This window comes from Microplitis demolitor, chromosome 3 (genome assembly GCF_026212275.2).
Source record: "Microplitis demolitor isolate Queensland-Clemson2020A chromosome 3, iyMicDemo2.1a, whole genome shotgun sequence".
NCBI lineage: Eukaryota > Metazoa > Arthropoda > Insecta > Hymenoptera > Braconidae > Microplitis > Microplitis demolitor.
In genome coordinates, this window is record NC_068547.1 from 552,650 (window position 1) to 576,763 (window position 24,114).

The window sequence follows — 24,114 nt, forward strand, 5'->3', positions numbered from 1 at the left end:
GTTTCCAAATTTAATAATTAATGCTGACCGCGTCGCTATGTTATTAGAGGTAATTAAAATTTAAAAGTAATAGCTATGTTTTATTAAATGGACATACTGTTGTAGTAAATAAGATAAAATGATTATTGGTTTTTCATCAGATTGTTTTTTATTTTTGGTACTTACTGAGCAAATAAAAAAGCCTTACCAAAATGAAGTAAAGTATATTCAAAATTAAATTGTGAAACTTTGGTGATTTAAAAATAAAAAATTTAATTAAATAAATTTTATTTATTATCATTTTTTTTAAATACTTTTATTTAATAGAAGTACCTGTCACAATAAAAATGTATATTTTAATTGATTAATTAATTCTATCTATGAAAAAAATTTTATATGGGCGCCATCGGAACAGGACAAATAAAATAACTTGAAATTTACATGACTTGATTATCGATTCCACCATATGTACAATCCTAAATTCTCTTTATCAATAATAACAATTAATTATTTATAATAAAATATTATAATTAAAGACTGATAATTAGTAATTAGATATAGATCTATTTACAAATATCACTTATGTAAGACTGACTTCAATGACCTCCCAATGTCTCAGCCAATATTTCCGTAATCTCAGTCTTCAAATTTGCTCACAAGCAAAATACTTGATATTTAATTTATTAATTTAATTAAAAACAAAAAAACATCTATTTAAAATAATAACAATCATTTAAAATATAACTCATATTAAGGGCATTCTCAGACAGTCCCCCCATTTTTTTAAAATTAATTCCTAAAATTTAAATTCAGTACAATTTAAAATCATCAAATATTTTCAAAAAGTGGGAGGTATAGTTGGAGAATGTCCTTAAGTATTTAAAAACCCTCTGAATACTTGCAGCCGACCTGCGACGGCATATTGCACTTTTCAAACACACGAAATTTTAGGCGGAATGTTTTTTTTTTAAATTCAAATCAAATCTAAGTATCTTTTCTCAGCAGCTGATCGATCTGACTTTTATACATTTCCTTAACATCTTCAAGATCTAATTGAAGTTCTTGCGTTTCTTCGACTTTTTCTCCGTACATTTGAAGTAATGCGTCATACCTTGTTTGTATTTCACTCAAATTAGCATTGAGTGCCTCGACTTGAATTAATTTACCGGTCAGCTCTTCGACTTTCATCGATAAATTTGATAATTCCATATTCAATGCATCGCGTTCTGTGTTTTTGCGTGACATTTCCCATTGCAGTGTTTGAATTTCACCTGTATAGATATTATTAATAAAACAATTTGTTTATGTAGCACGATCAATACTCGGTAAATAATAAATCACCTTAGCGGCCTACATACCTTCGCGAGCTTTTAATTGTGCCTGCAAAGTTTCAATGGTCGATGTCGTATTTGTACTAGTTCTCAGCCCATCGTAAACATTTGGAAAGCGTCCAGAACTCGTATCAAATATCGAATCATTGAACTAAAACAGATAAATTAATTAGATTAAATTCACTCAGTTATTTAATTAATTAAATGTCTAGTTGAATATTCAAGTTACCGCAAGCCAAACGCTATTTGTACTACTGATAGAGTCTCTTCTGACACTGGAAGTTGGGCTGAGACGTGACTCCTCACCAGTGCTTTGCTGATGCTCCAATGCAGGATTATTTTTCCTTTTTTCAGCATCACTTGCTGCTTTTTCCGTCGACAGTTTATCTTTCAGCGATTCTATCTCGCGTTTCAATTCTTTGACTTCCTCAGCGTGAGACTTTTCAAGACTTTTAATTGTCATTTTTAATTTATCTATTTCCGCAACGAGTTTTGTATTTTCAGATTTAAGTTGCGTTGACAATTCGTCGATTTTGAACCGCTCAGACTCTGTGCGCTTTATTTGTGACTCTAGCATGACTATTTTTGATTTTAAATTTATGTTTTCTTCGACATGGGAGCGATCAGCGGCGAGCATATTATCTAACTTTGTTTGGAGTTCGTCAATGGTATCCGACATTATCTTCTCTTGTTTCATAAAACTATTGGATTTGTGTGTGAGGTTCGCTTGAAGTTGTTCGAGCTGTCGAAGCAGTGGTTTCGTGGCAAGGGAAACTGATTCTGAAAGCTCTTCGCTTCTGGCTTCAGCAGCTTCGAGACGTTTCAACAGGTCATTGTTCTCCTGTTTCAAAGCATCTATCTTCTTAACATGATTTTCTTCTTCTCTACGTAATTTAACTTTAAGATCTTCAACTTGAGCTGAAAGCCGACACGACTCTCCAGCGCTTTCCAGTACTTGCTTTAGCTCCTCCTCCGCGGCACTAAAATTTAATTTTGTTTCCGCCAATTCAACTTTTGCCGCATCAAGACTTGTTTTGTAAGCATTCATTTTATTCATTGTGTTGTCTAACTTTTCTTGCAATGAAAAAATTTCCTTCTCCTGTTTTTTAACTTTTGCGGTAAGAGTATGAACAGCTTCTATTTGACTTCTCTCCACTTCTTCTTTAGCATTCAGCGAACGTTTTAATCGGTCTAGTTCCAAGTTCTGTTCTTCCAACTGTTCTTTCTGGCTCTTCATGGTTGCGTCTGACTCTTTTTCTTTGGCCCGCAATTTTTTAATAATATTACAGTGCTGCAGCTGTTGTTTGCTCAGTTTCTCACCCTCTTCTCGCAGCTGCTTGATGATTTCATCTTTCTCAGCATTCAACGAAGACGACTGATCCGACAACTCTTTCTTTAAACTTTCCACTTGATCTTTAAGCAGATCACGCTCTCTGATTGTCTGCTGGAACTTTTTTTCCAACACAGACATGCGTTGTGTATATTCGTCGGCTATAAGATTAACATCTTGATGCTGCTGCGCACGTTTTTCCCAACTGTCTATCTGGATTTTCAAATGGTTATTTTGTTCATGCAAATCCATATTCATTCGACTCACGTCAATTAACTTTGACTCCCGTACTTCTAGTATTTCAACTAATTCTTGAATACGTTTTCGTAATTTATCTGTTTCATTAATACTGTCATCAGAACAAATACTAATTTCACTGAGCTCCCGGCTGTGACCTCTGGTCTTCAAAGTTTTTGTCAACAGATCTCCAGCTTTACATGAATGGAGATTCGCTGGACTTTGACGCGATTGCGTTGAACTTGAATCACCATTTGGGCTAAAATAAATTCCAATATCAGTAATTTAATCAAAGTAATAATAACAATTAATTAAAATTGCCTATCATTAATTACCTGTACCTGGAAATAATTTCAATGTCGCTAGATGTCGTAGTTTCTAACTCATCGCCACTCGTGTGTCCGCTCGCTTGATCTGAGCCTATTTTCACTAGATCTGATCGGCTGGAAAAAATAAAATTTTATTATCACAAATAATAATAATTAATTTTTTAAAATATAGTTATACCTCTCTGATGAAATGGGCGAATGTTCTCGATGTGAAATATCATGTCGTTCTAAATCAACCAGTATTTCATTTTTTTCTACCATTGCATCGGCTAGCATATTTTTTACGTATGAACTGGACGTGAGTGATCCTTCTTCTTCAGAATTTGTCTCTTTACTTGTTTTTATCGCTGAATTTTCCTCAGAACTAGTGTCGACTAACGTTCCTTCGCAACTTGAATCTGTAAGTATCGCAAGTTGATCGGGAAGACTTAAATCCTGTTGATTTTTCGCTCTCTCAACTTCAAAAGTCAACTCTGAGTTCAAAGGCTCAATCGTAGCACTTTTCACCAGGTCTGGATCAAAAGATTCCATTTTTTCAGCCAAACTCTCAACTTTACGTATCGGCTGAGTTGTGATTGGCTCAATGGGCAGATGGAGACTTTGTTTTACATCTTTGAGAGAATCTAAACTTGATTCCAGTTGACTGCTGGGCACCGGAGTAGGACAAACAGATTTTGAAGTGTCGGAACAACTCTCGTGCATGCGTTTCTGATCTAGTTGCTGATGAAAAGTCTCCATGATTGTCATCATTGTGCTTTCTGAAGCTGAAGTGTAGGAATCTTCAGCCTGACTTATCTCATCTATCTCATCGACAGTCTGACAGCTTTCCAAAGCAACTGAACTAGATGATTTTTTAACCAATGACGTAATTGGAAAAGACACTAATTGACTAGGAGTTAATTCTTCTGTGTCCTCGCCAAGTCTTAGACTCTTAGACCCCTCCATTGGTGATGCATAAGGCGATATATCCGATGAGGAATCATGTGGAGATTCTGATTCAGGCTCAAAAGATGTTGTCGGAGCATCTGGAGATTTGTGATATTCTTCAGACGGGGATAAAAATGGACTTTCTGTTTTGGAACGGTCTTCAAGTATTTCAACAGAACTAGGAGACGTTACCAGACTGTCCGGTAAAATTTCAACAGACTCGGAATTTTTTTTTAAATCCAAAGTCGATGCACTGAGCGAGTCACTCGCCGATACTATTTCCGACTCTGGTGTCGTGGTGCAGTCAGTACTCGTATCAGATCTTGAACCAAGAATTTCTACACTCTCAGAACTCTTTTTGTCGCTTTCGGAGGACAGTAACGAAACTCTGTTGCCCAAATGACTACCAGAATATGCAAATTTATCAGCATTACTTTTAGACGACTCAATTTCCGAGTCAGTTTTAGAATCTGAATTAGAAAAGTCTTTACTACTTTTGTCTCGTGACCTAATAATTCTATCCGAGTCATCTTCTGTCGACTCAACGGACTGCGAGCTGGATGATATTTTATTTTGAATGTGTGCTAATTTGTCAGGCAAAGATACCGATGATGTTACGGAACAAGTGTCTAAACTTTGATCACTCGAGTCGCGTAGTGATCCAGAGCTCTGTGATGTTTTGCTCTTGGAATCACCAGTTATTTTAGGAGGTTCAAAAAAGGATCCAGTGAAACTTCCCCATATACTGGAGTCTTGTTTAAAATTACTCGTCGTCGGAGTCTGAGTATTGCCACTCTCACTTTTTATGCCCCAAGTTGCGAAAAAATTGCTATCATCAATCACCGGTGTCTCAGTTACTTTTTGCTGCTGCTGCTGTTGATGCTGCTCTTCGTCCTTAATATCCAGAGCTTTGTCTATAGTCTTCTGAGCTTCTTTGAGCGCAGACTTTGCCAAACTGGCAAATCCCGAGGCATCGAACCAACTCATTGTGTCTTGCATCTAAAAAAAAATACGCCCACCTCAGATTTATATAAATAATAGAATATTATATTTATTATATATTATGTAAGCAGCAGGTTGGTGTTATAACAACATCCAGCATACAGACAACGTAAGTAAATAAAATAAATAAATTACTTGAACATGTCAACAGGACTCATCAAAAAACTCCGATGATTAGATAAACATATTTCAAATATTCAAAAGCACACATTACACGTCACCGTTAAATATGACAGTTGAATACGTCAAAGTTCAATAAATCTATAGCGATGAAAAAAATAAAAAAACATTTATTGCGTAGATACTAAACATTTTCGAGAATTATTATGAAAACATTTGCATTGGTAGTTGACGTACGAGACCACCACCAAGTCCAAGACCACTAGGAATTTTTTTTACTCACATTTAATTCCTAGAACAGAACATGATCATCAGCTGTTGCTCTTATCGACCGAGTGTCGATGGTAAGTCGGGAGTTTGAAAAATTTCTTCGTTGCCGGCAGATTTAAAATATTTTATGTAAAATAAAAATAATAGCAATTAATTGTACTGTCATTTGGGTTAGCAAGATGACTATTTGCGAGTGAATAATAACGATATAATTGTCATTTTAATGAAAGAGTAGTTTTGCTGGCTATTATATAAAAGTTTCACGGCTTTCTCTCAACTGCTCCAGTGGCGCAATTGGTTAGCGCACGGTACTTATAAGACAGTGAAACGTGAGCAATGCCGGGGTTGTGAGTTCGAGCCTCACCTGGAGCATATTTTTGTCGTTATTTTTTAAAAAGTTTTCAAAATTATCTAGTTATTGTATTTGATTTCATAATGGACTTTCCATACGATTCTGCGGTAAAATTTCTGAATTAGTCGATAAAATTTAAACTTCAAATTGCTAGAAGTTCAATAATTAATGTCAGTATAAATGGATTCTATGAAAAACAGTTTTTTAAATTTTCTACAAGTGCATATTTTGAGTTTTTGAATTTTATTAATTAACTAGTTGAAATAAAAATAAAAAAATTTTGAATTGGCTGTTAAATTCAGGGTCATGTTCTTAATTCTATTTTGATTAATTAATTTTTACAAATATTATTAAAGTTTAAATGTTTTTAAATTTTTTTAATAAATCTACTTTCCATTCTGGCACTCAGATAGCGTTTGATAAATTACAAATTCAAGCTTATAAATAATTCATATATTTTTTTTAGTAGAACCCGCGTTTCAGGCAAAAACGACTTGGAAGATTTTTAATTCAAACTAATCTAAAAGCAAATAGGAAAACAACCCCGTCCCAGTTCCCTTAAAAACTTTCCCTCTAAAAAATTCTTTTTGCATAAAATATATATGTATTATATATTTATACAGCAAAAATGGTTTAAATTTTTTCAAAGTCCAAAATAAACAACTTTGCCTTCATACTTATGATCATTAATAAAATTTGCAGCAGAAATCCATCTCATTAGTGAATAAATACGGGAATTAGCAATTGGGTGCTTCATTCTAATTAAGATATAATTACCGGTTTTGGACACATCATTTGTCAAAGAAAAAAATTATTATGACTGTAATAAGTATAATTGAAGTATTTTCTAATTTAATACAATAGAAACATCTGATGCTATTCCCTACTGATGTATATAGAAGACTCATCAAAATTCTGTGAATGTCCAAACCCAGTACTTGTATCCCATAATGTAAACTTAGTGCTACAATAAAAATATAACAGACAAAGAATTTCAATAATGTTTTGTTTTATTTATTTTAGATTGATTTTCCTCGGAAAGAATCTATTGTACAAGTGCAGTGATGATTTATCTATTAAATGATAATAATAATAATATAATCTAACGGTATTATGAAGAGGTGTGCGAATAGTTCAAACTTTTCGTATCGCGTTTTTGAATTGTTTGTAAATTTTCTTTTGAACGACCTAGAATTATAATATTTTTTCCAATAATTCAAATTGCTGTCAGAAATAAATAGATCTGAGACACAAATCTATGAAAAAATAATTTTTGATAACTTTAAAAACTAACATCTCCAAAATAAAAATTGAATATTTGAAAACTGATCAGAATTTTCTTGATTAAAATCGAGCAGTTTCAAAAGTTACAAATAATTAAATTTGATTCAACACCATTAGCACACCCCTAGTAATATGTTAAAAATCACAACTCAAGGTGCTGAAAAATTCTATATTATTTTCATTCGTTACGTTATCAGTTATTATTTATTTTCTCTAGGTTTTCATTTTCTGATCGCTAAAATAAAGTTTATATATAAGTATATTTCTATTTGAATATATTTAATGTTTCAGATAATGGCAGTCGTATTTTTTCAGCTCTCGTATTGTAATTAACTGTAATCGTTGAAGTTATGGCTTGCACAGCGCAATATTAATAAATAAATAAGTAAATAAATAAATATATAAATAAATAATAATAAGTAAACATTGATCGTTGTAACTAATTTAAACAGAGTACATAAACCTAATGTTGATTTTGAATTATATATATAGTCACTATGTTTATTTTTATATTTATCATTTGACCCCGTTTTATTACGTACACATTTATTATTTATTATTTTTTATTCCTGAACATTTAATACTTTTCATTGTTATTTGATCTCGTTACTTTTCTTTCTTTGGCTTGTTTTTGCTTTTGTTTATTTTTCTTACGCTACTCTAATCTTATTTTTATTTATTTATTTTTTTTTTTATCATTAAAGTGTTATCTACACATCGTTTTAATTAAATATTTTTATAATATCTTATATATATTTATCATTAATCATTAATATTATAATCTCTGACAATAATCTCATTATAATAATGGAAAAAAGATGAGCTCGATGTAATAGTATATGAGTGAATAACTTTAATAGTCGCTCTGTATTTTTATTTAGATAAATTTCGAAAAAATTTAACGATTTATGAGTTTATTTAATAGTATTTTGATCCAACGATTTGTAATATGACTTTTTTTTATTTAATAAAATTTCCATTCAATCGTTAACTTGAGCTTACATTTTTTTTTTCTTTTTATAATTATATTTTTTTCATAATATATATTAATATTTTAATTACGACGCGAATGTGAAATTCTATTGCATTATAATAACATTACAATAATAATAATCTTGTAATTTTTTTCTAAATACAAATGGTGCAATATAAGTAACTCTATAATATAAATAATTTATTATTTAAAACTAATTAAAGTTTTTATTTTAGTCGATTGAGGCGCAAAGTAGAGGGAGAAGAGTTACCGATAATTAAAACTCTAGCACACGCACAATTAAAAATAAATAACAACACACGTTTTATCACAGCCAAAATCTAGTCATACAATTACGCGTAGGCACACACGCACAATATGCATCAGTATTACACTTTAGTGTTATTTCTTTTTTTACTCTGGTTTTTAATTACGTTAATTTACTTGTTAACTGTAATGTGTATGTACGCATGTATTTATAGATGAATGAAATTTATTTAAAACGGCGAAAAGGCCGTCAATTTTTTTTTTTTTAATTAATCATAATCGTCGATCCCGTTAATGAATACCGTGCTCATCTATATGCAATATATATCGTACTCATTACATTAATTTACACTTGTATTAATTAATAGATTTTAAGATAAGTAGAGTGATACCCAGATCACACTGTCATGTAATTAAAATATGTGGTACATGTGCGAGCTAGAGCTTAAATAAAAAAAAAAAAAAAAAACGTTACTCTTCTCCGAAATTCCATCATAATTACCTGTGTGTATTTGATTGTATAAATATATTACGTATTCACGTATTATTTGATCAATAATAATAAATCTGTATTCAATGGTCGACTTATCAAATCCTTTTGTTGTTATCAAGAAATATTAATTCTCTATTTTCCTAAATTTATCACTTTCGCACTTACCGCTCAATTATTTATTTCCTTACTCTCTTCTCTCAAGTGCTCTTAATTAATTACAATACTACTTAATCTTTGTAATCCTTAGCTGAAACTTTTAAAACTCTATATATATTTCATGTCCTTCTACTTATTTTTTTATAGTAAGACACGCGTTTTAAAGACCAGCGCTACAGTTTAAAAAGTAACAAAACTGTGCAGGTAAGTAATTTGTGTGAGTTTTTAGTTTCTGTTATATATATATATCATTATATATCTCTACGATACTTTCCAACGTTTTGGAATTAATAACGGGTATTAAATATGATTTATATACCCCTAGCATATGTCAATCTTTATATATAATATAATATATTATATATATACCACCTCGATGGTTTTTATGTTTCAATGTAATTTTTTATACTGAAAAGATGTGAGGGCACGTGTATAAACAGCGTATTAAACTGCGGGATTACTTTTTTATATTTCAATTGCAGTATTACGCTGAGATTTTTATCATTTTTTTTTTTTTGTTTAGTTAACTTTTTTTTTTGTACCACGACAGTTAGTCTTTAAAGCTTTTCTTTGGTTACTGACAGTGAAAACGTTAAAATAATTTATCGTCCGCAATTTATTACTTGTTTTATGATTTTTTAAATGTATATATAATATATATATGACAATGACAGTAGTAATGAACTTAAAAAAATGTCCGAGGATGGATGATTTTTATAAGGCGAAAAAGATTGTGATCACAACATTATATATTGCATTATTTATATATATATTTATATTTATATTGTGTTGCGAGTTTAAAGTTTCGTGCAAATCCCTAATTATGATCCTCGTCGTTTATTTTTTTTTTTGTTTCAAACTGTCATCGATTGAACAAATAGGAATCCGGCGAGTTAAATTAGTGGACGGCAAACCTTCACGAAACAATAAATCCAAAGCTATACTAAACCGTTGTCTCCCGGTCAACGTGAATATATTCCACGAAACCGGGAGACTGCTGTCAAGAACCCAGTAGAGACTCTTCAGTAGGCGCTCTCCGTGGAACACCCCCAGATCTTTTTACTTCGTCATCGTAACATAGCTTCTTAGCACGAGTTTTTGATCTGAAAATACACCAATTAATTATTATTATTGATATATATATATATAAAATACAAAATGTAGTAGAGAGTAATTTTAAATTTAAACTGTTAAAATATTTATTGGCTTACTTGCACACGAGTATTGTAAGAAGACACGCAAAGGCAGTAACTATTCCGGAAATAACAGCAACAACTAGCCACATGCCAGGCGGAAGTAGACCTAGTAATCGTGCGCCACTTCCACAATTAGCCTCGTCGTGTCCTGAAGGGCAGTGAATATGTCCGTCACACCATAAACTAGAAGCAATACATGCACCTAGTTCTGGACAAGTATGAAGACAATCAGCAGTACTTGTATCGTTATCATTTGTTCGTCCTGGAAGACGTAGTTGTCTGTGCAATGCCGATCGACTTTTAGATATTTCCAGCCATGAAGCCGCAGCTTGTCCAGGCTCTCGTGCCACGAACTCAACGAGAAGAGACGCTGGACGTGCTGGCGATAACCAGTGTTCGTCAGAGTTACCAGCAGCTAACAGCCACTCCTCGGAAAATATATGAACAGTCCGGTCTCGAGCTCCAGGCTCCACTGGACACACAACTTTCAAAAGTTTCATCGGCCATCCGGAGTAAAGAAGAAGTCGATTAGATGTGGGGCACTTTACAAATGGTTCTGGAGATTCTTGAGGAGATTGTTGGTGATGCGAAGATCCGGCAGCTCCAGATGACGCAGCTGATACCGAGGATACCATCGATGGTTCGAGGGGTAAAAACCAACCCCACGTCAGTACAAATAATGATCGGGTTTCTCTTGCCTCGACGAGCCACGGCATCCCCTCGCAGTAAATATCCGGTCGGGAAAGTGGTGGGGATACAAATCTCAGCTCTCCACCTGCGCCGAATAAATTAATGCTCAATAAGTATTAATAATTAATCACTTGTTTGACTGATTATGCAATAGAATTTAAGTGGCTAAGCCATACCACTTAAACTACATTAATATTAGACATATTTATTATTACTATGAACAGAGAACGTACCCTACAACTATACTTCAGTCACCCTACATAGATATACTACATAGATATAGATATTACACTGAGATTTTAAGCATAAGTGGTTTATCAGTAAGTAAGTACCTTGTTCACCGCATAGAATATCGACAGTTTTACTAGTAATCTATCTGCTTACTATACGTGCCGGGTATTATTTTAAATTTATAAAGTTTACCGACACTCAAACAAATAGCTCTCAGTAATCGCAACAACAATAACAGTAAATAAGCTTATAAATAAATATATATTTATAGAGTAGTGTCTCACCTTCTCCACGGAGCCGCTGTTTCCTGGGGCATTCAGGCACGCGAATCAGCTCAAAACTCGCGTAGAAGAAAAGAGTTTCAAAGTCTTCGTAAGGCGCTTGTTCATCCACCAAAAACGTCAACTCCAGCGCTTTTCCCACAGATATGTAAGTGAGAGGTAAGTGAGAAGTGTTGTCACAGAGACATGCCCGGGGTAACTTAACATCGCGCCATGGCGCTTCATATAACGTCAATTTAGCGTCTCGGGTATCGATGTCAGGAAGGCATTTCGGTCGACTTGAGTGAATATCCAATTCACTGAGACAATTTGTCGCATCACCTAGACTTACATTGTGAATAGTAAGTCTTATACGTTCACCTACGCCAGCCTCTATCCGATAAGAGCATTCCAATTTCGATTGCCCTCCTCGACCATACAAGCGTACGTCCTTTGGTGATGTTACTTCCCCGCTTTTGACTTTACGCCAGACGCGGCTACAAGGTCCTTCACCCCAGAGCTCACCGCCTTGGAGAGTCGAAATGAATTCATAGCGAGCCTGAAAATAATTTTATTATTTAGTTAATTAAATCGTCCGTAAAGTTTTAATTTAACATAAGAAAGTAATTTGATTTAAATAAACAGATTTAAAGTAGTTTATTTACTTGGAAATTAACAGTACGAAGAGCTGTTCCATAAAGAGCTTCCATGCGTAAAGTAAGCGTTGGTGTAATGGTAATATAGCTTTCTTGTTTTGTGCAGGGTCGGGTACTTCTAGTGGAGTTTCTCAAAGCAGCATGGGCGCATAATCGCGGCGTGTCGTCACAAAGAGAAACGATAGATACACCTGTAGTGGGTGGACCATCCCAGAGGGTCATTTTAATGGCACACTGGGGTTTATTATTCTTATTATTATTATTATTATTATTATTATGAACATTATTTTCACTTTGTCTGAAAGTACTTGCATTATTATCAGAACCACCAGTTAGATCTCTCTGGGTAAATGAGGAGAAGTAAAACCAAATTCTATCGCCCACTGATCCTTTTATGTTCCAGGTGCATACGGAACCAAGTGGAAGTGTGTGCTGAGGTGCACGAAGAATACCACTACGTTTAGTCGTGTCGTTGATGAAAAAATGACAGCCCTGTTCGCCTCGGGCGTAATCAAGTCCGTCAGAGTCAACGTAAACAACGGGGACTTGAAGCTCAACACGTAGAGGAGATGATCCCAATGGGATTGCCAGAGGTGAGCTGCGGAATTCTATAAGCATCACCGGGCCACGGGCTGTTATTCTAGGTAAGGGTCCGCCGCAGTAAACAAGAAGTATTGCGTCCTCGAGACGTGATCCATCACGAAAGACCAAACGATCCTTTTCCGGTGGACAGTCTTGCCAGACGCTGAGCTTACTTGTGTTATTGTGAGCTAATGAATGATTGTTATTGTGGTGAAAATCGATATAAGACGAGGAGGATTTATTATTGTTGTTATTATTATGGTTGGTATTATTAAAAGACGATAAGGATGAGCTTGCTAAACCCTGATGAAGAATAGATGCTCCATTATTGATAGTGTTTGCTCCGCTGGCTGCTTTTATAGAAATCATTGCGTGCTTACACGTTGGCACGAATTTCTGCCTCAGTGTAATAAGACAACTGGCGTTTCTCGGATACTCTCCAGGGTAGTTTGGACTCTGTACACGGCATTGCTTTTTATGGCACTCGTAAAAGTTGCGTGAGCAGTAAGTACCTGGTACTGGGGATCCACGTTCGATGGTCAATCCTGGTTCGCCGAGACGTGCGACTGCTTCATTACGTGAAATGAACCGATAACGCAGACGGAATTCGAATGGTACTGCTGAGGGTGCATGAAACAGTCTGATAGATGCAGTGACCGTACTAGTCTCGCTGTAATAGGAAGCCCTTCCTTCACCGGGACCACACCACGATCCGCCGGTGAAAGGTTTCCCGAGTTCAGCCAACTGAAGAGAGCCCTCCGGGCAACTTGAATAAAATGGTTCGTTAGAATCTCCGTTAACTGTTTCTAGACGACCGATGCTAAAAGCGTCCCAGAGTAATTGCACCAGTTCTCCGTGACCTGGTCCACTGGCTGTGAAGGTCAAGTGGCAAAGAAACGGCAGCCGTGCTTCCGTGGGTCTTGGAAGATCCAGCTCGTAAGTGCGGCCTTCTCGCCCATTATAAGTTCGATTACAGGGCGTGCAAAGTGCTGGCTCGTCACTTCCATCCCCACAGTCATCGCGCCCATTGCAGTAGGCGTCCAGTGGCACACACCTACCATCGCGGCAAGTTAATTCCGCTAAATCGCAATGCCCCATAGCTACTGATATCCTCGATGCTGTCAATCCCAGTAAGAGTATTGCGCAACTCCATCTTACTGCCAGCCTGTAGTTGTCCTCTGGTATTCTGCCGTGTTTTCTTCTCCACGTCGATTTAAATAACAACGTTTTTTCATCGTTCCCCGTCATTTCCCGTGAGGCATAAAACACCGAGCTCCGTCAACAACAGGGTAATAAAACCTTGGTAGTATCGGATGACGTTTAAAATCCAAGGCTGTAAGAATCTACCGGCTAATCTTGTCACATTATCACGCTTCATGTGCTTATTTATGTAACGTTTAATATTACCTGAGTTTGCTTTGCTTCCCGTAGTCATCTACTTCCGAATAATTATTATTTTAATGTACGCTTATTATATCTAAATCTAAATCTACATATACATATACATATTTTTTATATAATCTCTATACAAAAATAAAACGGTTTAAAAGTAATTAATTAAGCGGCAATGACTTAAATATTTAATTTATCGACATATGCACACGTGTAAAAAACACCACACACACACGACACGTGCGATCGCTAGGATATCTAAACCGCAATTGTGTCAAGTTTTTGAATAAAAAATAAACGCATGAGCAGTACAACGTCAACTCTCGTTGAAACAATAAATGAAACAGAGACTCTGATGAACAGCAACTGAACACCAAAGATAAAATGATAACAACAATAATAAAAGTTAAAACAACAGTAGCAAGGCACACAATATCGGGTATTGACCAAGCCCCTTGTCATCACTTCTCGACTCATTCGACATCGTGCACTCCTTCTTGGCGTGTAATGTTATGTGTTAGCACTGATTTATACCATAATTAAATGTGGGCGTGCTTCCCATCACAGACAGCAGCGGTAATATTTTACCGAGCAAAGGTCTCCACTACAGCACCAGTCCAAGTCTTTATTACTGTGCGCCGTTGTCGAGTACATCGTCATAGTCATCAACATCATCTCGGAGACTCGCGAACTATGAGGACTTGTGCACATTGGACGCAGCATCCGTAACTTTACCCGGGACGAGACTAACGCCGTCGCCTCCTTTCCTTCTGCTCCTCGACTTTGCTCCCCTCTCAGAAGCTTATTCTCTTACTCGCTCTAGCTCTCGTGCTGTCTTACTTTTCCACCCTCTGCGCCAACGCGAACGAACGAACCGACTGGCTGTGCCGCCTGTACTGAGTACTGAACCAGCTTGACCGCCACCTGAATGAGAACCACCCCCGCTGCCCGCCTGTGCACTCGCGTCCCCGCGAGGCCACCTACCCTTCATGCAGATTTGTGCAAATTTGTTTGCGCCCCTCGACCAACAACTTTGCCCTCGACGAGTGTGGGTGTACATGTGAATACGTCCCGAAGCAACGCCGGATATGCGGTTCTATATTCCCTTTTTTTGGTTTACTGGACGCTATTTTTGCTTTTAGCTTTTACTATGCATGTAAATTCCCCAACTATATATATGTAGGGCAGACAAATATGAGAACACACGGTAGCACATATTGTTCTCCCTAGTGCATTAGAATTGATGCTCGTCTGCTGGACAAATTGTTACTCTTATTTTTTTTTTTCACATGCGACACATCGCTGTGTAATAACGAGGACGCAGATAGTTGCGCCAAAAACCCAACCACGAGGCATCAAGCTGCTACTAGTTACGATAGAATCGATCGCTCGTCTACCTCCTCCACACATACATCATCATATATGTACATACATCCACCCGTTCCTTCCATTCCTTACATTTTATGATAAAATTTCACATAGGTCCTCTTTGTCTTGACTTGTGCTGTGCCGTCTCTCTTTAAATCAAGATACCGTGTAGCTTTTTGAGAACTTAAATTTTTCAGCCGTTCCTTGCGTCGCTTTATCTTTCATGCGTTTTGTTTGCTCAGAGGAATGAGGTCAAGGAACTTGGAATGTACAATTACAAGAGATATTTTTTTAAAGTTAAAAAATAATAAAAATGTCGAGTAAATGTTTTTTTTTGTTTTTATTCACTCGTTACAAGTCATCATCATAATAAATATTTGAAAGCTATGAAAATTATTTTATACAAGTTATATACTATCCTAAATTAATTGCCGAGTAAATGAATCGAGTGAAGATAAAATAATAACTATGAAATTAAGTGATTTAATTTAGATATATATATTTACAAAACATAAAATACGACGAGTCATATTTTCTTAGGTACGTTTTAAAATGTTGGTCTTTTAATTTAGTATCTACCTTTAAGGTGGATAATTTAATTTACGCAAAGTACAAATGAAAGACGTTAAATAAACGTGAATTGTCAGATGAAAATAATTATAATTTTTAAAAAATTAAAATGCGTAACGTGTACGAATGTCTTCCAACTTTTTTGATACTTCAGACGCAGTTCTCTCTAAATCACCGGCAATACTTTTTTGCTTTGTAGACTCTATTGAATTAAATTGTTCGCAGAGATCACCGTCGATGACATTTTTAACCGGATAATAATAAGATCTAAAGGACAAATGGTCACGACCGCAAAGCGGCGGATGTTCTGATCTCATATGCATTTCAAGATGTTGGAAAAAGTCATGGTCTTCGTGGCTGGTGAATGGCACGAGCACACCGACGGTACCACTGAGAGTCGTGTAAACTAAACTTTCGGATCCTCCAGGAATGAGTGTAGCTTTTTGCAGTGACATAACTGTTTCGCCGACGTGGAAAGAAGCGACAGTGTCGGCCTTTTGACTCGCTCCATTTAACAAACCTCTGTCCCACAGAGCTTTGTTTCCAGTTGGATCTTCATCAACGTCGTCATTGATGCCACTGGCAAGCCTTACAACCGCGATGTTCCCAAATTTATCAGCTGTCGCAACAGTGTCATAGTCCAATACGCATGTTGTAGTAATCCACCGTGGATGTGTGTCATCAGCAAACACGATTAACTGATTTTCTTGACGTTTATATCTCACAGCATAAACTGACTCCTGCACATCGCTTACATAAATACGTTGTCCTACGGCATTTATCGATACTATCGCATTTGGAATGTGTTTGTTTTCACACTTTCTCAGTAATTTTTTCTTTCCCATGTCATACAGTCTTAGCATTTTACCAACACCAACCAGAACACGCCCCTGGTATGAACATATTGCCAGTGGAATTTCATCTACTGATGACTTATGAAGCAATTCAATATTTGTACCATCAGCATTTACTCTAAAAACAGAAAAAAAAAAAAAAATTAGTTATTATACGAAGTATGTTATTCAATTTGTAAATATTTAAAGATGAATTCAGAACTGCAGGGTTATCATCAAAATCAGTGAGTGTGATTTTGTCATCATTATAAAAATAATAAATAAAATATGTAATAAATATAAAAGTAGTATAATTACTTGTAAGTGTATAAGAATCCCCCGCCGCTGACTCGCGGATTAAGCTGGTAGTCTTTGGCAACACCGACGATGAGGAAAAGCTGATCTCCCTGATTTGAAAATTTAACGAGCGCCAAACAGAGAGCAGCGTAATTCTGGTCGAGTCGGTGAGTTGCGAAAACCTGACCCGTCGTCGGTACCATTATTTTAATGAGAGAAGCCCAGAGCCCCGGGCCAGCTCTCGGAGCACCGAAAACAGCTTCATTAGGCTCCTCAGACAAGAATGCTTCAGCAAGCTCACGGGCCACTGTTGCTTCTTCAGCGCCAGCAGCTTCCTGCATCTCCTCAGCCATTTGTAGCCTTCTTTGTTGTTTAGTTACTTCAGTATACGCATTGTGTTCAGTCTCAATAATTATAAGATTCGCCGAGTCTGTATGTATCGCGAACTTTCTTGGTGTGTATTCAAGTGGAAAGCTTACTTGATTAAATACAGCGCCTAATTTCTCAAGCGCTAAAATTCTCAAGGTGTTTGTTGATATGGCAACAATACCTTCAGGACATTGTTCGGAACTAAAACCTGATGCAAATTCCAAGCTTTCGTAAGATAGTGGAGTTAAATGAAAACGATTTTGGTAGTAGTAACTCAACCATGATCTGCTGCTCATTGCGAGAACAGCCTGACTTCCTTGCATACGAATTCTGAAAAGTTTAACTGGTCGAGATCCCAAGTATCTGGTACGGGTGTCCGCAAGATCACCGGATATTGGATCTAGAACTGTTCTAAGTAGTACTCCATTTTGTAAGCCAATATTGAGGTACAAACTGGTCTGATGCTGAATAGCATTATCATCTGAATTGTCAACGTCCTTTGACACACCCATTTCCACAATACAAAGACTTTCGGCTGCTGCAGGAAGAGCTTGCATACTCCTTGGCGCTAAACAATCAGATGGATCCAAGGAAATTATCCTCACGGTATTGTCTTGTAAACCAACAGCTAGAAACCAGGATCTTTGTTCACCAGCTGCGACATTTCCGAGAGCCATGCACATCACTTCTGACGGCATTTTTTTTCTCTCCGTGTACTCGTTCAATTGTCCCGTCTGTAATCATTGATGAACAATAATGTTATAAATAAATAAATATTGATTTTTTATAAACAAATTTGTTCACTTAAAAATGACAACCAGAAACAATAATTATTTCTGGCTTAAAATATAATAGTTGAGTGAAATGCTTTTCGCATTTTCGACTTCTCGGGGTCTATCATAATAAAAGAGCCCTAAGAGAACAATTATGCGGTATTTCTTTTTTATTACAATAATAGAGGCTATTTTTACCGGATCCATTTCAAAGTAGACCAATTCCCCTCCAGTAAGTGCGATGACGACTTGCCGTTGGTTTACTGCGCATTTAACAATAGTCTTTTTACCCGGAGCTTTCCATTCATTGACACGTTTATCGGCACGTATGTGACGAATTCCATCGGGATATACCTGAAACATTAGACAGTTTATAAATAAAAAATAATTTGACAGAAGATATATCAAGTTTAATTAACATTGATATTGTAGACGCGTGTACGGCTCGAGTTACCAGGAGTATAGCAATTTAAATAATAGCAATCCTCCAACGATGCGATAATCCGTGATATAATTTAGCACCTAAAAGCGACCGTCACGTGGTTAACCAGGTGCCGGAGATACCGCAGTGCATTAATTGTACTTGGTAATTAATGTGTCACTCACCTGTACAAGTGCATCCTCCCCTAGCGCAGAACAACTGAGGGTTGGAGTTGTACCGAGGAAACCCGAATCAGTAACTTCTTCAACAGTCTCTCCAATACTAAGGACAAGAGTTGCATTGACGAATGACACAATGATGTACGCATCATATTCTTCTGTAACCGAAATTATATTTACCGTATAGATTATTAGTATAAAATTATAATTTATTAAAAAGCTTAATTGAATAATTGCATAGTCCGTGGAATTTAATTATCACAACTTGGCGACTTAATGCGCAGCTGTTGTGTAATCTCTCTTTCATTATCATGTATTCCCCTCTCTCTTTTTTGTTCTCGCGACGGCGAACCATACCGTGATCCTTCGATCGAGCTGATAAAACATGTTCTTACCTCTTGGAGACTCATGGATCGGGCTGGTCAACCTTTAGCATCCAGGCAGCCTGAAAGAGATAACTGGTGTTTGATAAGAGTGTATCAATCCACCAGATTTATTACTATCTTCTTTTATTTAACTCGGTTCGCATTAAATTACTAATGAATTTATAAATATTCGTATAGATTTGTTTTTAAATGTAAATATTAACATTGAAACAACAAAGAAGATGAGCAAAAATTAATCTACTGAAACTCTGCAGTAAAGATCTGAATAACTTACCGTCAATTCTTCTTTTTACTGTCCAGACTGCATTCGGATTACCCGGAAGCTCACTGACAGCCATTTCCGAAACCTCGAGACCGTGACGCAGTACTCTTAGAGTCGATCTTGGACCTCTGCCGCAGGCGATGTAGAGTTGCGGTGTGTCCTCGTTTGCCAAATCCGCGACCTTTCAAACAAAAAATAAATCTTTATGAATAATGTATAACGTATATTTCAATTTTATCTGCACTAAAAACTTTTAAAGTAGAAAAAAAATGTTAATTTTCGAGTTCACTTCGATTTGCAAGCAAAAAAACAAATCAAAGGCGACGAAGACTGATTTACTCTGGCATCAATTCACAGAGAATTGATCATTAAAAAATATCAACTCTCTACTTGTTGATGCTGATTATTTTTAATGGAGTTATTAATACCTGGCAGGCCATGATTGGTGACAGACTGTCCATCTCATCGACCAAAACTAAGTTCCGTAATGGCCGGGGTGCAAAGAAGAAGGTGTCTCCTTCTTCAAGGGGCATGGCAGAGCTGAACTCTGGCTCGTCATCATCATCACCAAGATGTGCGATTTGGTATAAATAGTGGTTACCAAACTCCGAAGCGACGAATAGAAATCCAGTCTTCAGTACACACATACTCGTCGCAACAGGAACGGTATCGAAATATTTTAGTTTTATTTCGGTGACCATGTCCTCATCAGTCTCAAGTGTTATTTTAAATATATCTCCTTGTTCTGTTTGCGCCAGGAAGAAGAACATGTTCTTGGTTTTATGAGTGGCTGAACAGACGAATATCATTCCCCGCTCAGGATCGTCCAAGTCGTTCCGCCGTCTCGGAATCGGACAACGAATATCAGGCTGGTCGCCAAGATTTTTGTACGTCAGATAATTCTCAGAGCAAATGAGAACTCCACTGGGACCGTCATTTCCTCCAGGCACAGATATAAGGAAGTTCGCGTGCTCTTCTAGAGGCTCGCTGTACTTCCGCACGACGTGATTTAGACCAAGATCGAGCTCATATAACGTCAGAGTTTGTTGCGTTTTAACAGCGGCTTCACCACTGGGATCACTGTCTGCTTCCTCGTAATCAATCTCGAGACATGCGAACATGGGATTTTCAAACCCGACGTCCACACCGACAGTGTGATAAACTAAAGTATTACTTTTGTGAGCTTCCAGGGGTGATGATATCGTCAGACGGGCTTCTGGATCTCTGTTTAAAATATACACAAGCTTCTGCTTTTCAATTGCACCTGGAAAATAATTTATTTCTATAAAAAATTGCTAGATAAAATTTAAAAAAAATGATTTTATTATAAAATATTAGTCAGAATCTGAGGTTTATAATCAAAATGATTCAGGTGAAACACGGACAGATAAAAACATCATTCGTAATTTAAAAAACTTTCAAAAATATATTCGATTAAAAATGTAACTCACCAATCATAACAGCACGTCCTTTGGGATCAATAGCCAAATATTGACCAGGTACAATTCTTCTACATCCACTTTTACCGAAAGTCTCTTGATGAACCTTCTCAAATACATTTTTAGCCGGCAAATACTCAAGAATAACAATCCTCCCAGAGTCTGAGCCAACGACAATGTAATCTTTGGTGCCTCCAGTGAGCCTGAAGGCCATAAGAGATCTTATTATACCGAAAACTTCAACAGCCAGGAGCGTGTGGACTTTCCCGGTGTTTGGATCCGGCCTCAACAGCTCCAGTGATTTCCCTCGCGAGACGAGTATCTCCTGGAGCTTGGTGCCGGAGAAATTTCCGTGGACCGCATGGGTGATGCCGGTGGCTCTTTGCAGAGTCAAGTTGTACAAATACATCTTGACTTATTTGTAGATCTTGGGAATGCGCTAACGGCCATGCACTTTTACTCTCAAACCAACATGGCGGCCTTCTGTTAAATATTTACAATAATTAGGTTACTAAAATAAATTCTAATTTTAATTTATTTTAAAATTACTGATCAATTTTTTTCGATAATTAAAAAAAATAAATCAATACTTCATTTTTTTTTTCACTGATTATGTATTGAAATTATAAAAGTATAATTAACCGACAATAACTATTTGATAATTAATATAAGCTCAATATAATTAAATATTATTTTACCATTAAAATGACGATTGATGTAAAATAATCAGCGATGCCGCTGGATTACTCATCCAGAAAGCCAACTCGTTGGGTTGCAATAATTAAAATGTCTTGAACCGGCAACGATTATTCACAAAATGAACGAAATTTAAGAGCGAAATAGCTGCTTCCTATACGTTGATCCTCGCGTCTCGGAAGTGCGTGTCCATTTTGAATGATACTTTGACTTGTGTAGTTTTTTTAAAATGGCGGCAAGTTCAAATAAATTTATACCACTAATTGTTTTTTACGTATTACTGACAATTTTTAAATTTATCAACAAGATAATTGAATTTCCATCATTTCAATTAAAATTATTTTTAAAAAACTTAATAACCAATAGTAATTTATTCAAAATTTTATTTTTGTCGCAGGAGTTTAAAAACAAAATGTCAGTAGAATAGAATCCTGGATTACCAATCGAACAAAAGAGACTGGTATACTTTTTCCAACTATTTTTCTCTGTTGGATAAATAAAATTTTTACTCGATATATGATCACCGGTAGTAAGTAGTTTTTATTATAAATAAAATAAATAAAAGAAGGCAACGAAATGGAGGATGGAGATAATAAAATAATGTCTGAATTAAGCGATGATAAAAAGTCATTTGCTGGTATACCTGAAGCAGACTTTGTGGTAATTATTTATTTATTTATTTACAATACATCAATAAAAATCAGCGCTAACCCTACTCAGCTTTCTAAACACGATCACTCACGATTGTCCTTATAAGGATATCGTTGAATTAAACTTAATTTTTGAATTAATTAAATGTTTTAATTGAACAAACAGGAAGATGTTGATGCTTTCATGGCATTACCCGAAAACAATGGCCAGGTGGACAAAGTACTTAAAAGGCTGGATGAAAATCACAGCAAGTACAAATTCATGGAGTTCAATTTAGCCAGCAAGAGGCGGAGACTCAGGTCGCAGATTCCCGAGCTGGAGAGAGCGCTGGAAATGATTAAAAAATTACAGGCTGAAAAAAACAGCAGTCAAGATCTTGAGACTCAGTTTTTGTTATCTGAACAAGTGTTTGCTAAAGCAATAGTTCCACCAACTGACAAAGTGTGCTTGTGGCTCGGTGCTAATGTCATGTTGGAGTACACTCTTGATGACGCACAAGAATTGATGGTTAAAAATATTGAAACCGCTAAAACGAAGTTAATTCAAGTCGAGCATGACTTGGACTTCATTCGCGATCAGTTTACGACAACTGAAGTTAACATGGCACGAGTTTACAACTGGGATGTCAAGAAGAGACAAGCAGCAAAATCTTCGTCTAAATAATTATACATTGTATTATTATTATTAAAGTCATAATTAATATCACCTTAATTATAAAAAAAAACTCCACGCTTTTAAAAAACAAATTATTTTAAGCAGTAATAAATTTATTTGAATTTTTAATTGCGTTAACATTTTCATTTATTAATACTTTGCCTTACAACTATATAAGTCAGTTCTTATATAAATTTAAATTATACGAGTGTCAAATAAATTTAACACTTAGTCACAGCTCAATAGTTGGATTAATCACAGTAAAAATACTGGTAATTTAAATGTACTTATTTTATATTCAAAGTCATATTTTCAAATAAATATTTAACTTGGAATTAAATTTACCACCTTTAAGGCACTTGAATATTTTTTTTTGTATAAATAGAGTATATCAATATGAAATATAGTATCAATAGAATGTAATAATTGTTATATTTTAGTACGTCAGCAGTCTATTCCTCAGAGCCCAAGTCCATCTTGGCCAGTTTAGCTCTCAGCTCGCGATTTTCAGCTTCTGCGTCTCGTAATTTTTTTTCCAGGGACTCTGAGTCGCCAACAGACGTGGCACCTTCCTCAGTGATCTCAGCCATTCCTCCGATGTTTTTTCTGATGTACCTGTCAATTAAAATAATTATTTTATCAACTCTATTTTCATAATTAATTAAAACACGTACTCTATTGGATCAGTTGGTTTGTCAGGCTCTTCATAGAGAGCAATTAATACTTTGGTGAGGGCATCAAGGACCCCAGCACGTTCCAAATATCTTCTGAACTCGTCTCTTTTTGAATCGTTTGGCTGCAATTTATATTTTACACAAAATTAATTTAAAATTAATCGTCGTCAAGGCAACTATCTAATCAGCAAACTCAAATATCAACAAATTTAAATTAAATATGAACAAAAAAAAATAATTTACCTTGTAGCTGGCCATTTTTAGGATTTTAAGTTATAGTTGATATGTAGGCGATGAGTTTTATTTTTTTTTTATAGGAATTTATGCAATTCCGATTGACTTTAACGGGATTTCATTAGTGGTCAGTCTTCAATGATATATAAATGCTGACAACAGGTGAAGTTTGCTACAAAAAGACAACTGTGTCGCAGTCTGGTGAATAAATCGACCACCACCTATTTGTCCGATCGTCATCATTTGTTTTT

General features: G+C 35.8%; 6 protein-coding genes and 1 non-coding gene across 9 annotated transcripts; 2 read left to right on the forward strand and 5 right to left on the reverse strand.

The window, feature by feature from the left end:
* Window positions 1-329: 329 nt before the first annotated feature.
* Window positions 330-5,507, reverse strand: LOC103580518 (TATA element modulatory factor). Of its 2 annotated transcripts, none has more exons than XM_008562304.2 (6): window positions 5,271-5,507; window positions 3,385-5,132; window positions 3,219-3,320; window positions 1,540-3,136; window positions 1,338-1,461; window positions 330-1,250 (listed from the first exon to the last, which is right to left on the reverse strand). In XM_008562304.2, exons 2-6 carry the CDS (start codon window positions 5,130-5,132, stop codon window positions 964-966), a joined length of 3,858 nt encoding a protein of 1,285 aa, XP_008560526.1. In that variant the 5' UTR covers window positions 5,271-5,507; the 3' UTR covers window positions 330-963. The 2 variants fall into 2 exon arrangements, with proteins under 2 accessions (XP_008560526.1, XP_008560516.1); XM_008562294.2 differs by having other exon boundaries at window positions 3,213-3,320.
* Window positions 5,508-5,804: 297 nt separating this feature from the next.
* On the forward strand, window positions 5,805-5,897 carry Trnai-uau (transfer RNA isoleucine (anticodon UAU)). Its single transcript is given in 2 exon segments — window positions 5,805-5,842; window positions 5,862-5,897. It is a non-coding gene; the product is annotated as a tRNA-Ile (tRNA).
* A 4,033-nt stretch (window positions 5,898-9,930) lies between these two features.
* On the reverse strand, window positions 9,931-12,385 carry LOC103576253 (uncharacterized). Its single transcript, XM_014444067.2, has 4 exons — window positions 12,093-12,385; window positions 11,452-11,986; window positions 10,262-11,021; window positions 9,931-10,153 (listed from the first exon to the last, which is right to left on the reverse strand). The coding sequence occupies exons 1-4, from the start codon at window positions 12,303-12,305 to the stop codon at window positions 10,051-10,053; spliced, it is 1,611 nt and encodes a 536-aa protein (XP_014299553.2). The 5' UTR covers window positions 12,306-12,385; the 3' UTR covers window positions 9,931-10,050.
* Window positions 12,307-13,913, reverse strand: LOC128667483 (uncharacterized). Its single transcript, XM_053737755.1, has 2 exons — window positions 12,392-13,913; window positions 12,307-12,317 (listed from the first exon to the last, which is right to left on the reverse strand). Exons 1-2 carry the CDS (start codon window positions 13,911-13,913, stop codon window positions 12,307-12,309), a joined length of 1,533 nt encoding a protein of 510 aa, XP_053593730.1.
* A 1,833-nt stretch (window positions 13,914-15,746) lies between these two features.
* Window positions 15,747-21,829, reverse strand: LOC103576144 (splicing factor 3B subunit 3). Of its 2 annotated transcripts, XM_008556200.2 has the most exons (8): window positions 21,653-21,824; window positions 20,967-21,437; window positions 19,944-20,779; window positions 19,528-19,696; window positions 18,874-19,025; window positions 18,466-18,621; window positions 17,147-18,228; window positions 15,747-16,967 (listed from the first exon to the last, which is right to left on the reverse strand). In XM_008556200.2, exons 2-8 carry the CDS (start codon window positions 21,361-21,363, stop codon window positions 16,100-16,102), a joined length of 3,660 nt encoding a protein of 1,219 aa, XP_008554422.1. In that variant the 5' UTR covers window positions 21,364-21,437; window positions 21,653-21,824; the 3' UTR covers window positions 15,747-16,099. The 2 variants fall into 2 exon arrangements, with proteins under 2 accessions (XP_008554422.1, XP_008554423.1); XM_008556201.2 differs by lacking the exons at window positions 15,747-16,967; window positions 17,147-18,228; window positions 18,466-18,621 and adding an exon at window positions 19,263-19,312 and having other exon boundaries at window positions 18,935-19,025; window positions 21,653-21,829.
* Window positions 21,830-22,088: 259 nt separating this feature from the next.
* LOC103576145 (prefoldin subunit 3) lies at window positions 22,089-23,084 on the forward strand. The gene is made up of 2 exons (XM_008556202.2): window positions 22,089-22,310; window positions 22,467-23,084. The coding sequence occupies exons 1-2, from the start codon at window positions 22,227-22,229 to the stop codon at window positions 22,962-22,964; spliced, it is 582 nt and encodes a 193-aa protein (XP_008554424.1). The 5' UTR covers window positions 22,089-22,226; the 3' UTR covers window positions 22,965-23,084.
* Window positions 23,085-23,178: 94 nt separating this feature from the next.
* Window positions 23,179-24,050, reverse strand: LOC103576146 (c-Myc-binding protein). The gene is made up of 3 exons (XM_008556204.3): window positions 23,873-24,050; window positions 23,630-23,751; window positions 23,179-23,570 (listed from the first exon to the last, which is right to left on the reverse strand). The coding sequence occupies exons 1-3, from the start codon at window positions 23,885-23,887 to the stop codon at window positions 23,408-23,410; spliced, it is 300 nt and encodes a 99-aa protein (XP_008554426.1). The 5' UTR covers window positions 23,888-24,050; the 3' UTR covers window positions 23,179-23,407.
* Window positions 24,051-24,114: the final 64 nt, after the last annotated feature.